The following is a 16,239-nucleotide window of genomic DNA, read 5'->3' as shown; positions in this document are numbered from 1 at the left end:
GTACAGTTAAGAAAATCAGAATAGCATTATATAAGTACCTTTATCATATAACATTCAAGAATTTAGAAATTTCACATACACCAAAAAGATCTCTAACACATTAAATCTATACAACAAAACAAAAGAAATACTGAAGACAAGGCAACTGTCTAATTTTATGCATCTCAGATTCAGTGCAGAATTCAGAAAGTGAAGGCAGACAATTCCATCCCTCCCTCACCAATATAAGGATGCACAGATTTTTAAAAAATCTCTTTCCTCCCCAAGTGGACACTATGTTTGGGATATACAAAATTAGTATAATCTGTATGCTAGGATTCAGGCCAATCACCAACAGCATGCAAAATATATTAGCACCACTCTCTGTCATACCCCTACCCAATGATGTTGGTTAAGAGAAAGATAGGCTTAGATGAGTGGTGACTTGGCCTAGAAACAAACTCACTCACTCACTCACCTTCCTATACTGTCCACCCCCCGGAGGGCTCTGGCAGAGTACAATACAATTTTGCTATGAATACACTATATTCAGTATTCCTTCTTCAGAAATACTGAAGATGTTTTTAATTCCTCACAGCTCTTGCTGGTTGTCTTGATAGCTTTGGCTGCTCTGGTCATTTTTAGTCACTTTATTGCCACTTTTGTTTTCACTGCACATATTGGCCACCTTAAAGGCTTTTTGAGTAGAAAGGCAGGGCTGAAATAGTTAAATAAACAGCTGCCTTACATGTGCTTCCTCAAACACACACAAACCTGGAGAAGAAAAGCTTTTCTGCTGAATGAGTAGTGGCCCCTTTGGAGTATATCCTCCCTCAACTTCTAGGATGAGTATTCTATGTATCTATTAAGACACCTGGAAAAGTTAGATTCTTACACAGGCCTTCCTTGAGAGGTAAGCTTCATGAAAACTAAGCTCTCTTAGGCGAAACCAGACAAAATCTCTGAACTCTACAAGTGCATAGTATATGCGTTATTTCTCCCCTTCCCCCTTTAGAAATCAGCTTTCAATCTTGCAAGATTATAACCTTTGCAAGATATTTCTCAATTTCTACCCTAAAACTGAAATAACCCACAGACAAGAATAAGGAGAGATTAACATTATGCCTTGTACAAAATCTTATTTCCTACTTGTAAAAAACCCCCATCAACACCCCAAGGAGGAATTCTACGTAAAGCAAAAGATAATGTAATTATTTGTGATCACTGACTGGGTCTAATTTAAGATATTATTTTAATTAACCTATTAATTTTCTTCTGACAGATTGGCCATCTGTTTTTGCTCCATAGAAAACACATGGACAGAGCCAAAGAACTGAATGGTAGAGGGATAAAGGAAATTTGGAATGAGGGACTAATGAGGGTTTCTCCAAAAGCAGCCACCTATTCCCCAGTGGTCAATCAAAGCCTTACATTTACACCATTCAGATTTTTCTCTCCCTATTTGTCCTTTCAAATAGTGGCCCCTCCATCCATAGTTTCCAACTCCTTAAGTCTCTGAAAGTCACCAATCAATCTTCAACTTTAGGCAATGGCTGAGGAGCTGTTTAGCCCACGAAGAAAGGAAGTGTGAAACAGGGCAAGTAGGCAGGGGATAGGAAAGAGACCTGAAAGCAGGACTTTACCAGAGGGATTGCCAAACTCAGATCCCAAGTGAGGGATCAGGCCTGCTACAAATGAGGAAAAGAAATCAGCCTCTGAAAACAGGTAATACTCCATTCACTGACCCAAGTCTGCTCCCACGTATTTGGGATTGAGAGGAACAACATCCAGAACACAGGATGTAACTTCCAGCAGTTCCCAAACCATTTTGCTAAAATGAATGAATGCAACAGATGTTTTTAACTTTACTATCCCTTTTTGAGTTGCAAGGTGGAAGGTGTGAAGGACAAAGACAGAATAGTGGAAATGCCAAAATACACACACACACACACGTGTGTGTATCTTTTTGGAGAGCACAGGGTACTGAGATAGCAAAACAATTGAATCCCTAACAAAAAAAACTTTGGCCGTTCTTTGTTCGTTCCTTACCGCTGACGGCCGCATGTTGTTTCAGATATTCCCTTCTTACATTTATGTTTTTCACCAGGCACTGCCTCGCATGAGCTCTTCTCTCTTTGACAGGATCCTTTGCACACAGTGCACAAATGGCCATGTACTCCAGTGGTAGCCGGAGCCTCGATAAGCCCTTGTGAAGTTTCTGAGCAAATGCTTGTCTAACCTGGTAACACTCATCCTGGAGGAAAGGAAAGGGCATTTTAGCGATCCCAATTAATGCACCACCTACTTCTGAAAATGTAGCCACAAATATATTTCAAACACACCTACGTTAGCTGATACAAAGGTGTGAATTATGCATAATTAGCATGCAAAGCCACTAATTTCCCACCTCCCTCCCATATGTCACTCCTTTAGTTTCCTTACATTAATCGCTAATGCACACAGTTGGTATTGTTCTAACGTGATGATTTCATGGTAACAAGGCTCCTGTGCCAGCTTCACAATAGCGCTAGCAGCAGCCAACCTCAGGCGAGACATATCTGGTTTGCTGGGGGGGAAAAAGCAGAGATTTGTGAACTAATTATGATGGACTATGCTGTGCAACAGCTCTCTGTCTACACCAATACACACAGAAATAATACAAACTATGTCATCCTTGGATCACAATGGCTTCTCTATCTAAACATTATGATTAAAATTTCCTACCATTTTCTTAAAGAAAATGATGAAGCGGCAGGCCATCAGCCATGAAAGCTAGGGCTGCATTTATATATCTGACTCTCTAATCTGCATTTGTAATTCAAAGCACTGGTTTGGGAACCAGACTTGCAGACTACTAGAGGGGTTAGTGGTCAGCTTCCATAATTCCAGGCACCTGTTTGGCAAAGACAAAGGACTCTTCTCCCTTCAAACTTTGTCCTTATTGGCTATTCTGTATGCATATCTCCAGATAAGAATAGAACATACCTTCAACAAAGCTCAAAGAGTTGTACAAAACGTCTACAATTTATGTACCTAATTTTTCCCTGTTCTGTCAGGTCTCCATCACTGTGTAATATTGTTGTTAACAACCTCAGGGTGGAGGTTCCCGATTTACTGTGGTTGTTCTTCATTCCTAGCAACCATCGAACCATCATCTTGATGGCCTGAATCTGAAATAAATATGAATATAATAAAAACAAATAATATCATACATATTAGGCTGAAGAACTAACTTCAGTAATCTAATTCGTAACCCGTGCATATTAACGAGTGGTCAAAAATGGAGCCCAGAACATTCCGTTAATCTTGTTAACTACAGCCAAACTTATCCAGCCAGAATATTAGTAAATGGAGGACAAGTACAGATTAATAATACTGAGAGTATTGTGGTATTTTTGACATGATACAAGCACACAGGACTAAAGAAAGCTCTGAAGATCTATATGCATCTCAGTGTGTCATCTCCATTGAGGGAGAGAACCCAATCTTTTAAATACTTAGACTGGCCAAAAAGAAATTAATGAATACTTTAAGAAGTTCCCCAAGGAATAGGGACAGACCTCTATTTTTGTAGTTAACTATACCAAGACTGCTCAACTATTATCAGGATTTGAGTGTGTGTTTACACACATGCGTACACTCCTCCCTCCCCCTCATCATCAGATATTTACTTCTAAAAATATGTACAACTGGTCTCCGTTGAACAGATTTGTTTACAAAGCAGCTGTGAAACTGAGCAGCACGGAATATTTTAAGTACTTCAGAATTTTGATAATAAAAGTGCATGCAATCACATTATTGCTTAAAGTGAATATTAAAAAGAAGCCACAAAACAGTTATGAACAGCATGCTACCTTACTCATCCATTTTTATCCTGCCCCTCTTCCAAGGCTGTGCTCCCCCCACCCCAAATTCATCCACAATGGTTAGGCTGAGTATGAAGATCATCTACATCTTTGCAGCAGAGAAGAGATCTGAATCCAGCTTCTAGGCTCAACACTCTAACCACTACTAAACACCACTTCAATGTTCTATACACAGTGGCACCTCGGTTATCGTTGACTTTAGTTTTCGTCGATTTTGGTTTTTGTCGACTTTTTCTGGGCAAAATTTGTCTCAGTTTTTGTCGATTGCCTCGGTTTTCGTCCTCAAACACAGAAAAAATTTGCCCAGAAAAAGTCCACGAAAACCAAAACCAACGAAAAGTCCACGAAAACCGAAACCGGCTGGGGTTTGAGGAAGTCAATTAATCCATTTGAGGCACTTTTTGGAGAGCTTAGAGCAGATTAATTGGATTTACATTGATTCTTATGGGAAATGGTGCCTTGGTTTTCGTCGATTTTGGTTTTCATCGATTTCTTTCGGATGAATTCTCGACGAAAACCGAGGTACCACTGTAGATATTTCTAAAATAATATCACAATGTTCCTATTATCATTTCAAAAGTACAAGCTGCTTTAGGAAAGCCACACAATTGCAAGGAATGAATGAGAATTAAAGCAAACAACAGCTTTTTAAGACAGGTAAAAATACGCTTATAGTTGAGATTACCCAACTATACTTTTCTTTAAGCAATTCACCTTGACAAGCGTCTCAGGGGAAACTTCTTCATCTGGCACCCAAAGTTTAGTTGTCTTTTTTCCTGGCATCTGAACAAAAATTAAAAGTATTCTCTCAATATCTAATGCAATCTTCAATGAAATGATTATCACTCCTTTACACAGTCTTTTAAGCACACTGGGCTATATCCAGACTAACAGCTCAATCGAGATATGTCAAGTGGCTAGGGACAGTGCCACTTCAGTGCCCCTCCACCCACTCCAAAGGTCTTTCTCGTGGAGCAGGAAGCCCCAAAAGGTGAAAAAACTAAATCCTACCGACCCCCCCCACCACAGGGTGGAACAGAGATATGCCACTAAAATCACAGCATATTTCCGCCAACAACACTCGGCATATGCAGGCCAAGAGGGTTCTGAAGACTAAGGTCGTCCCACCTCCAGAAGGTCCCAGGATGCTGGCCTAGCTCTGGGTAGTGCAGGTGTGCCAGAAGAGAGCTGTGCACCACTGCTGGGCATCCCAAGGCCCCACTGTGGCAGGGGGCTGGTGGGTCTGTCCCTCCATTGACGTTAAGTGCACTGGAGTGGTAAATTCGTTGGCATAAACCCGCATAACCTCCAGAGGGGGATTTGGCCCCCTCCCTCTGGATTGCACTGTAAATTTTCCATCAGTATAATGGATCTGTCCTCCCTCCTACTGCAGCCCAGCAATCTCCATAAAATGCAGCTCTTGTGGGATTGTGGAACTCCAGGAAGGGCATGAGGGGGTCTGCAGTGGGAAGGGGGGAAATCAGTGGAACTGCCCATTTAGTCTGGATCCAACCCATTATATCCTTCAAATACAAGCAAAACGTGAACACACTTCTGGAACTCAGGGCAGAGATTTCGGTCCAGATACAGCAAATGCAACCACTGTTGCTGCTTAACAAAATCCAGTCAAATACCGTGATCTAAATGGATATCTTTCTTTCATTAACCTTTACCAAATATACTACAGATCTGCTAATTTGAAAACATGCACATCTGATTTAGTGGGGAGTGTTATTTGTATGCTCTGTGAAAATCAAAGCAGAAATGAAGGTTATTTGCATCTGGATTTTCTTTCTGAATCATGAAATGAATAATAAGCTCCTAGGAACACTTTCTAAGGTTTAATTTTTAAAAGGCTAATTACATTTCATCCAGCAAATAGCTGCTGCTGCAGCAGATTGGTTCTACACACAATTACTTGTCAAGAGGACACTGTGTGAATTGGTTTTCAAAAAATGGATCACAGTATGAATGTAAAACATATGAGCGCTCTAATGCCCACAAGATTTGGTCAGGTCTGTTTAATTTTCTTTTGCAAGGCTGTAGGAGAGAAGATATCCAGGGCAATCTTTTAATGTGAATTAGCTTGTACATCTCTTTTTGGCCTGGTGTGATTTTTTTGTGGGTTTAAGTTTTGTCAATGATTCATACAGACTTGTTTTAGACAATCTGACAGCAGCAGCCTCTTCTACAGTCACATGCAAATAACTAAGAATTAATATCAAACAATATTTTTACTGCAACTTTTTCCCTGTTACCAAACACCCTACCAGAAAAAATAAAATAAAAATGAAACACACTTACCCTGTCACTCATTAGCAAATCTTTAACAATAAAAGTGGCTACCAAGGACTTCAATGGAGCTGCAAATTGATCAGGTGCCAATAAGGCTATGTGACCGATGGAAACCAGAGGAGTAATCAGATGCTCAAGGTTGCTCGGATCAAGACTCTTATGTAATGGCTGAAACAGGAGCAGAGGCATAAATGAAAGGAAGTGTTCAGTTCAATATACCTGACCAGCAACCAACTGCAACAAATTTTTAAACATCCAGTTTTTCAAACCTACTAATGAACTCTACTATAAGGGTTTAGATATTCTTCACAACTGCATTTTAACATGCCTCCTGATTATAGTATTTTTGGGTACCTTTCATTGAGGGATTCGGTATATGCAGTATTCAGTTTAGGGTGTTTTTTAAAAAAAATAATTGTACCTCAAATACTTGTGCAAATTGGGTTTCTTTGCTGGAAAATATTGCATGGATGCAGTGAATGGCATACTTGGCCTGACGTGGAGGTCCTTTTTTAGCTTTGTGATGCAAAACTGGAAGAAGGGCTCTGGAAGCAAGAAGGTAATTTTAAAGAGAATCACACACTGTCAAACAAGGATTTTAACAGTTACATTTATTACATCTACTTTAGAACAACCTCTTGAAATGAGGGCGAAAGCCAAGGCTAACTGTTCTTTGAAACAGGCTCTTTCCTGAACAATAGCATTCAGTACAACAGCCCAGACTGCCAAAAAACAAACCTTCTCAAACCCATACAACCACATTGCTTCGTATTTCTTCTAATAAGACATAGTCATAGAAACACTGCAAAAGATTGGGATTGCAGTTCCAAACACCAGGCACTCCCTTGGCCATATTTCAGCCTTGGGTGTCAATCCCACAAGCACAAAGAACATTTCTTTGTCAGTATTAAAATTAACCTGCCTTTGAAAAAGTTTTTAACTTCAGGCTTTTATGCTTACGGAGCATTTCTGTGACCACTGAAAACTATAAAGCCCTAGCTATGCAGGCCTCGAGACTATCGCCTTGGTAATCCTAGTAAATTACTGTTGCTGTGAAAATAATGGGAGAACCCCTCTCAGATGTACTCCTGGGAGGTTTGGATACCATCAACTATCGGTTCCATCCTGATTGTTTGGCTAGTTCTGCTCCTACCTGGTTAATAAAGCCTATAAGGTACAGCTCGGGAAGTTTTGTTGGCCTTTTGCCAGTTATGCCACTGGGATCTATGTGGTTCAATTTGTTCCCTCACATGGTGGAAAACCTACATGAACTTCTGGAAAAAGTTATCTGAAGTTTTGGAGATAAGTAACTAACTGTAGAGCAGGGGTAGGGAACCTGCGGCTCTGCAGATGTTCAGGAACTACAATTCCCATCAGCCTCTGTCAGCATGGCCAATTGGCCATGCTGGTAGGGGCTGATGGGAATTGTAGTTCCTGAACATCTGGAGAGCCGCAGGTTCCCTACCCCTGCTGTAGAGTTACTTTCCAGTGAAGTGGTGAAAGCACAAACTGGTCCTTACCACAGTAATGGGCTGGATGAGAGCCAATAAACCAAAGCTCAAGTCACTGAGATGGTGTTTGGCAGTGTTGATCATAAATGTGACACACCCTCTACCCCTGGATGGGGTTGTACTCTTCCTGAAGGATCAGACTACAGCTTGATCTACTGTTAGATCCAGATCTACAGCTAGATTCCCAGGTTTCATTTGAAGTACACAGTAGCTTCAACCAGAACTGTGATCTGGTCAGTGATTCATCTCTACTCACACTGGATTTCATGGACATAGCAGAACACTGCACTCAGATGTCTGGTGGTCTCACAGAACAGGTACACTGGATGGATGGAAAGGAAAACATGCTTCTCGTGCCCCCGCTAAGTGTGCAACAATGGAAAAGAGTACTGGGACACAGTGTGTAACAGACTTCCCTCTATGATACACCTCTGAAGATGCCAGCCACAGCTGCAGGCGAAACGTTAGGAACAAGATCCACCAGACCACCAGCCACACAGCCTGGAAAACCCACCAGAACCAATGGAGAAGAGTGTTGCCAGAATAGCCAGGGGAGACAGATGCTCCCTGCCACAACTTTCCCTCTTAACTTCCTAAGTTAATTAAAAACAACAGTTCAATACTGCCCCATCAAAATCAAGGAGCATTTTTATACTGACTAAAAAGAGAAGCAGGTTGAGCTTAATTTTTCTGAAATCTCATCCACAGTGTAATGATGTAGTGGAGCACTATAAATATATTCAACTCACGATCTGATGTGAGGGAAGTCCTCTTCAATTTTGCTTCCTGTGTTTTTGAAAATTTGCAACGCGGCTTCAGCCACCTTTTCATCCTCCATTTTCAAACATGCCAAGAGGGATTCAAAAGTTTCAGCTGAATGGAATGAAATGGGGTGTGTAAACGAAAGCACCTGCAAAAGTAAGAGACAAGGTCCTTTAAAAATATTTTTTTCCTAGATTCTCATGTTACTCCACACAAACAAAACCATCACATTGTTATACACTGCTCAGGTAAATCCTTCATCATCCTTAGAAAGTGGCCACTAAAAAAAGAAAAAGCAAGAAAAATCATCTGCTGAATAACAGCTTGTAATCAATGGCAGTATTTCAAATCATAATAAAGGGCTCTGTGTTGTAAAGTTAAAATACGAAATTTATGTGAGACAGATTAGAGCAAAGACCAGTAGCTTACTCTCTCCATTTATTACCAAGAGTGCTCTGAGTGTGTGGCAGCTGTAGCTCAAAATATGGCCCCAGCGTAGGTAATAGTCATTCATCCATTTCCTGCTATAGACCAAGTCGCCCAAAGCAATACCTTTTTAAAAATAACCTTTTCTAGGATTACAGCAGAGTTTTTCAGATAGTCTTGGATTTACTTTCTCAGAATTATAGTTCTAAAGATTTCAAATCCAGGGAACACAGATACCAATTTGCCTCCTGCCATTTACAAACAAAGCAGGTTACCCCAGTACAGAGTTATCTAAATCACAATATAGACCATGGAGCTTGAATGAGAAAGACGAAGTCATGACATCATTGATGGACTATTAGTAGTACTTCTGCCATATTGCTGAAAACCATCTCCTTTTGGGTTGGTGATGCAACTTCAACTTCATTCAACTTGGAAATTATTTCAAAATATTAAGCTTTTAAAAGTTTTTTAATTACTGTGACCCACTCTTTCTCACTCAGACCTGACCACCCTCTGCAACCTCCATCACACAGCTTCAGTGATACAGATAGGTCAGGTAATCACAGTTTGCCATCTCTTGTGCTTCTTTTAAAATACAGAGAGAGTCCCGACCCTTTCACAAGTCAGGTCCTCTCTCTCACTCACACAAACATCACCTGACAGATAGCCCAGATCCCTTTATCAATCACCCTCATTTAGACTTTTTCACAGAACTATTGGGGATGGGATTCAAACGCTGCTTCAGTTCCATGCTGCCAACATTCATTCATTCCTCTCCCTCTCAACACACATATAGAGGCAGAACTTAACCTGTGTCACAATTACATTTCAGTCTTAACAGATAACCCCAAAATGTGTAACAAAAACAAGGCATAACCATCATCTTCATTCAAACCCCCCATCATAATTGTACTTCACACCAAGTGAAAAACATTGATTACCTTAAGCAATTCAAGACCTGCCCTTATTGCCTGATCAGTGGGCACACCTTCATCTTCATCATCTGCTGTTCCATCTATAGATTTGTTCACTTGTTTAATAAGGGCGCTAAAAAGAAAGATCAAGTAACTGGCTGATAATTCATTTCTCAAGAGATGTGTCATTAATCCTATTCATACTGCTATCATATATTTTTGCCTTCTGGTTCAATTATAATATGTTTGACGTATTCATTTTTGTACCCTTTTTAAAAACCCAACAAAAAATAAATGGTTTAGTCCTAAATAAGATGTGGTAAAATCTAAATGATCCCACTTATCATTACACAATGTTCTGCTGCTTTCACATCTTTCACAATCACAACTTTCAATATTGAAAATGGGAACACTATTTGTAAAATCCGTTTAATGATCAAAAATATTAAAAATGATTTCAGACCAATGTGCATTTTGTATTACTCACTGACCATTTTAAAATATATGTTTTGTTTCCCTTTTTTTCACTTTGAAATAATCAAATAACGTTAAAAATGAATTAAGCACATGAGTGGTTTTAAGACTAGATTCCCTCCCCCAAGTTCTTTACTGACTCTAGACCAATTTACCATATCAGGAGGAAAGAAAATCTACATTCTAATATTGCTTAAACCCTTTTGCATAACATCTTCTATCTACAATATATAATTTTTATATCATCACTGTTTCATTACAGTTCTTCACCATCAAATTAGAAGCGTAAAGGAATACCTGATGGATTCCGTATCAATGTGCACCGGGGCTATCCTCTCCAGAAGGAACTTTATCATTTCCAGAAATGGGTTGGTAGGTTGCTTTGGATTGCCTAACTTCTTAGTAATTTCTCTCTGCAACAGTCATTGCAAACATATTAACAGACAGACAATATGGTGAACAAAATAAGTTCGGTTCTGTTCAGCCTACTTGTGCTTACCACACATCCTTCGGCTTGTTTGCACGAACATGTTGGGCTAACAAGCATTTCCAGCTGGTGCCTTACTTTATCATCATCTTCTAGAACTTGAGTGAATTTCTTCATGAAATCTTGTGCTTTGCCTGGATCTGGCAAGTTTCCTTTAAAGAAGCAAAATGAAGTATGTACTATGGAACTTGGTTATTTAATTTTATCTATGAAAATGTTAGTCTATTTAAAATAGCTTCCACTACGGCTTGCATTCTTCCACTGACAAATAACAATGAGGTCTTGCCCCAACAGATGCCTGCTGCAGAAATGTGTCCTTGCATGCATCTAGCATAACCTTTGCACATTAAAAGACATTTCTCTGAGCTGAAGCTAATATCAACTATCCCCCTAACAAGCTACAGGATCTGCCATACCAAGCAAAATGAGTTTCATAGACTGCTTAAGGTGTTATTAGTAAAACTAACCTCACATCTCAAATGGCAAAATAAAAATGATAAGGAGGGATAAGATTATTTAATTAGTTCTGTTCAATTGTTGTTTGATGCTTTGCTCAACTCGCCATTTAGATAGGTGCGATTTTGAAAATTAATTTCAGAATTTTTGCATGCAAAAGTGGCTTTATGCTTCTGTGCCTTTCAATTTCATGTTAAAATCTACCCCTTGCTAGTATGGGGTTGGATCCAAGCAAAAAGATCAGAGAATGAATCTTCCCTGCCTTTCTCTTCTCTAAACAATCTTATTGCCCTGAAAATCTTATCAGTTTAAAAAAAACCTCATACACCTAACAGAAAAGGGTGCTGCAGTGACAAGAGACAGCAGGTAAAATTCACCGCCTTCTCCTTCAGCAACTCATTCACACTACTAAAAGGAGGGGACGGTTTAGCTCATTCTCTTCTCTTACTCCATAGTGTTGACCATTCTGTTTACAAAGCCACCAATAAAAGATTTTCACAGCAAACAGTAGACAACTCGGGGAATGAAGGCAGAATCACCACTTTCAGAAATCTTTGGCAGCATACAAAATATATATAACAATGTAGTCTAAACATAATGCTCAGCCTTGGAAAAAGACCTTCAACCTCCCACTTTCAAGACAACCACTAAACAGGTTGAAACCAAACATCTCTTCCTGCTAACCGGAAGCATGTATATCAGTAGCGGAACTTCTTCCTCCGCTCACTGAAGCCTCCTGAGCTCCCTAAAATGCTGCTCCTCTAAGGACAATGGATTCTCAGGAACAGCAAGAGACATAAAACCAGGGGAAGATGTAATAAAGAGGAGGGATTGGGCAACCCTGCTCCTACATTCCCGTCGGTGGGAAATGATTGGATCCAACCATCATACCCATGTTGTTGCCTGATCACTTTTGACTTAACGGTGACCCTATGAATAAATGTCCTTGCTTAGGTTCTATCATGTCAATATATCTCCTTATACAATCCATAGCTGCTTTTCAAAATAATTATGTTGCCAACCTTGCAAAGTTAGACTCATATCACTAATTCAGTGCTGTAAAATTATTAAGCAGCATGCTTTTAAACATCAAACTTACTTGTTATTACCATCACTTTTGAAAATATAGCTTTACCGCTGGCATCTGTCTGCAAATCAAATGAAAGAAATCTTATCAAGGTTAATGCTTTACAAAATAAACCCAGGCACAATGGAAATAATGGTGTAGCATTATAAATCACACGGTCTGTTAAATTCATTATTCATGTATTATAAGCATAAGGAAGTTGAACACAATGTAAAATGGGATTTCAATCGATCAAAAGAACATTTTTAAAGTGGACTGTTTCTCTTTGAACAAGAGGGATCATTTAAAGCTGCAATCCTATGCATACTCATTTACAATGACTTGAATCCAAATGCATCACTGAGGGCACTTTCACACATGCAGAATAATTCACTTTCAATTCATTCTGCAGCTCGATTTTACTGTGCGAAATAGCAAAATTCACTTGTAAACAATTGTGACAGTGGATTGAAAGTGCTTTATTCTGCATATGCAAATAAGTGAGGGGAAGACATTTCTGCTCCTGGAAGGGAAAGGGTTAAATTTCCTCAGATTTCTTCTTTGAGATGCAGCTTCCAATGCCACATCTCTAACTATTCCCAAGTATCCTCTGACCCTGGGGAGAAAGGTGATGGTGGGAGGAAACGGAGACCGCAGAGAGAGGAATGAAGCACGAAAGGTACTTGCAGTTCAATGAACTGATCCCAGGAGAATTAATGTTTAAAAGAACAAAATTGAAGGTGGAGCTATTTGAAAATCAGAAGCAACAGAATGGGCTGTTTTAAGTGTATTTATTTTCAAACAACAGGCATACTAAAAGTGATCTGAAGTCACTTCAGTGCATTTGAAACATCGCTACAAACCCACAGCCAATAATATAAGTCACTTTTCATCATTAAAAGACACTTGACTAGTCCACATTAGAAGCTATTGCTAAAAAATTAAACAAAGAGCCTAACCTGCATTGGTATTTTTTTTTACACTTTTTAAAATTAATACTTACATGGCCTAAATTAAAAGAATACAAATAAAAAAGTGGCTGTGCCTAAAAATCATTCTAAAATTATATACCTTTTTAAAAACAGATTTTCCAAAAGCAAGAAAAAGAAAAAGTAGTAGTGGTAGTAGTACTAGTGAAAATGTAAGTGTGTTTAAGTATGGATTTGATCCTTTGAAAATCAAATTATTTTGAAATTATATTTACAATATGACAAACTGCAAACACTAACTACAAAAAATGCAAAAAGATATGAAAACACATAATTCTGTATACCTTCCAATTTTTATTTTAGAAGCAGCTAACTTAACCATGAGTAATGCATGTGATCATTAACATTTTATTTTAGTTTTATTACAGTTTATATTAAACACATTGATGCTATAATTCTAATAGTACACTGGCTATTCTTCATATTTCCTGTGCAGAAAAATTTAAACTTTGTGAATTTATACAAGTTTCCAATATAAACAAATGCTAACAATGCCAGTTCTTTCATACTAATTGCGGCAACAATTTTTAGTAAGCAGGAAAAATATTAATAGCATGGCAGAAAGTGCAAGATCGTTCCACATAAAACAATCAAGTTTGAGATGGCCTTGATTACTTGTGGAATAAAGAAAATATATTGCAAAAATATGACAAAATATCAACATAAACAAACTGTCAATGTAAACCAATTTTTTAGCTGAATTGACTGATCCCAGATAACAGCCATAAATGACTTCATGTAATTTTCCACAGTTTGAATCCAATTTCTGAAAATGTTAATCTTTAAAACAGCCAGTGAAATATTCAGCTGCTCACAATTCAAACCAGTTGCAAAACAGGGACAGTTAATGTTTTTAACTGTAATTATTGGAAGTTGTAGATCATGGTCTAGCCTACAAAACAGCTCAAACAAGTCAGGTCTGATTAAATGGGAACAAAATCCAATACTTTGACTGCAATCTGTCAGGTTCTTTCCGTAAAGTCTTCTAGAGGATTAAACACAAATGAGGCAATTTCTTGGAATTAAGCTCTTCCATTTCTTATCAGAAAAGCCAGGCAGCATAAGCACTGATTACCTGTCAGAAATCCACATAATCTTTTTTAAAAGCCTTTTCACAGATCACTTATTTAGATACACCATTCCATGGATCACAGCTCCTTCAAAAAGTTATCATTACTACGACAGTTTTGCTGCCATGATTGAAAGACATTTTGAATTCCTGACACTTCTGGAAAGCACCAGTGGTCTCTCTACTCAGTTACTTGTTTAATTATATTGGACTATCGATGGAGAAGGTGAAATTTGAATTTGTGCTATCCCATTCAACTTATTTCCTTTGGTTGGTCTGGATCACAGATATCTTTGGCACTGCCATCGCTACCACCAATTTGTAGTCTCATTATTTATAAATGACAACGGCAACTCTCTTAACTCTGAGGCACAACTATAAGCTGTCTGTACACTTGCATGTGCATACAAATACACACGCTCATATGCTTAATCACACATACACATTATCATGTCCCACGAAACAACAGAGCTCTGCTAACCATTATCATCCCTCTAATCATAGGTGTCAAACTCGCAGCCCTCCAGATGTTATGGACTACAGTTCCCATCATCCCCTGCCAGCATGATGCTGGCAGGGGATGGTGGGGACTGTAGTCCATAACATCTGGAGGGCCACGAGTTTGACACCTGTGCGTCTAGCGCAGGGGTAGGGAAGCTACTTCTGAATAGCATTCACATCAGATCCCCAAGGAAACACAGTAGCAACAGTATGAGCACTTCCCCCTCAACCACCACCAAATTACCAATGCATGTGGTACTTATATGCAGCTTCTGAGGCTGAAAGAAAGACACCAGAAAAGAAAATGCATTTCTGGGGGAATTAGGTGGGTTCGGCTCCATGGCCCACAAAGGCTAAGAGTGATACAGATACAGGTCCAAATGACAATCCTGGAGAAGTAGCAATAATGGTCGTCCTTCTTCAAAGAACAACAGAGGCTAGTTGAAGAGATCCTCCTTTGTAAGCCAAGGCGGATTCTGCATGGGCCAAAAACAGCAGTGTGAAAACGGTGTGGAAATGGTTTAAAAGGGTGTCAAAGGGTTTACACCATTTTCACACCATTGTTTTTGGCCCATGCGGAATCCGCCCAAGACTTGCCAACTCCAGAAAAAGTCTGATTTTCCTCTCAGAGCAAGTTTTTAACACCAAAAATTTCTTCAGGTATATATTATCCCAAATATAAGCCTCCTTTCTAAACTTCTTGAAGAGTTAAACATTTGTGGTTTTTTGGATCGTAAAATCTCTTGTCTGGAAGAATAAGTATTACTTAGGAGAATGGCGTGAGATCTTTGTGAGATGTCCCGATAAAAATCTGGATATGTACAAATGCTTACCAAGAAACAAATTGCTATATTAAAACCCACCCACAGCAGATTCGTCTGCCCAAATGAGGTGAAAACAAAACTTCCGTCTTTAAGTGTGTTTGTCTGAAAAGTTTCAAAGAGAGACAGCAAGGCATACAGATGTAAAAGTGAAAAGAAACTTACTTTGGGCTGCTTGATTAAGTCAACCAGATCCTTTACCTGGTGCCTCAGAAGATTCTGGCATTTCCACATTTCATTCAACGCCCTGATAGTTAAAACAAACAAACAAACAAACGGGTAACATCCTGGCATCTTCCTGAAAGTTACTTATGGTTGGTGAAAGAGGCCCAAATCACAAGCTATGGGTATAAAGGCCTGACGAAACTGAGGTCTTCTGGAAAAATGTGAAGCAACAATGCCAGATCCATCACTATAATGGACTGAGGTGACCGTGATGAGCAGCAGGGGGATTAACTCACAGCTGTGACACCACCACATTCCTCAGTTCAGGAAGCAAGGACATCTATAAAAGAATTTTTGTTCATGGATTTGGGGAAGGGGGGCAGACTTTTCGGATAACCTAAGCCAGTGGTGGCAAATCTATGGCACTCCAGATGTTCATGGACTACAATTCCCTT

The 16,239-nt window shown here is 39.2% G+C and overlaps 1 protein-coding gene across 1 annotated transcript in view; it reads right to left on the bottom strand.

Annotated features, from left to right (window-relative positions):
- Positions 1-16,239, bottom strand: part of PDS5B (PDS5 cohesin associated factor B) — an 86,557-nt gene that overhangs the window by 14,361 nt on the left and 55,957 nt on the right. Inside the window, exons 14-25 of the mRNA XM_048492897.1 lie at positions 15,785-15,866; positions 12,273-12,321; positions 10,730-10,869; positions 10,528-10,643; positions 9,784-9,889; positions 8,401-8,561; positions 6,562-6,685; positions 6,150-6,308; positions 4,560-4,628; positions 3,013-3,149; positions 2,422-2,545; positions 2,029-2,233 (exon numbers count right to left, since the gene is read on the bottom strand). Of these exons, the coding sequence (XP_048348854.1) occupies positions 2,029-2,233; positions 2,422-2,545; positions 3,013-3,149; positions 4,560-4,628; positions 6,150-6,308; positions 6,562-6,685; positions 8,401-8,561; positions 9,784-9,889; positions 10,528-10,643; positions 10,730-10,869; positions 12,273-12,321; positions 15,785-15,866 (1,472 nt within the window). The remainder of the gene's footprint in view (positions 1-2,028; positions 2,234-2,421; positions 2,546-3,012; positions 3,150-4,559; positions 4,629-6,149; positions 6,309-6,561; positions 6,686-8,400; positions 8,562-9,783; positions 9,890-10,527; positions 10,644-10,729; positions 10,870-12,272; positions 12,322-15,784; positions 15,867-16,239) is intronic.

This window comes from Sphaerodactylus townsendi, linkage group LG04, assembly GCF_021028975.2.
Source record: "Sphaerodactylus townsendi isolate TG3544 linkage group LG04, MPM_Stown_v2.3, whole genome shotgun sequence".
Taxonomy (NCBI): Eukaryota; Metazoa; Chordata; class Lepidosauria; order Squamata; family Sphaerodactylidae; genus Sphaerodactylus; species Sphaerodactylus townsendi.
The sequence above is the reverse complement of the archived record's forward strand: the minus strand, read 5'-3'. Positions and strand labels throughout refer to the sequence as shown.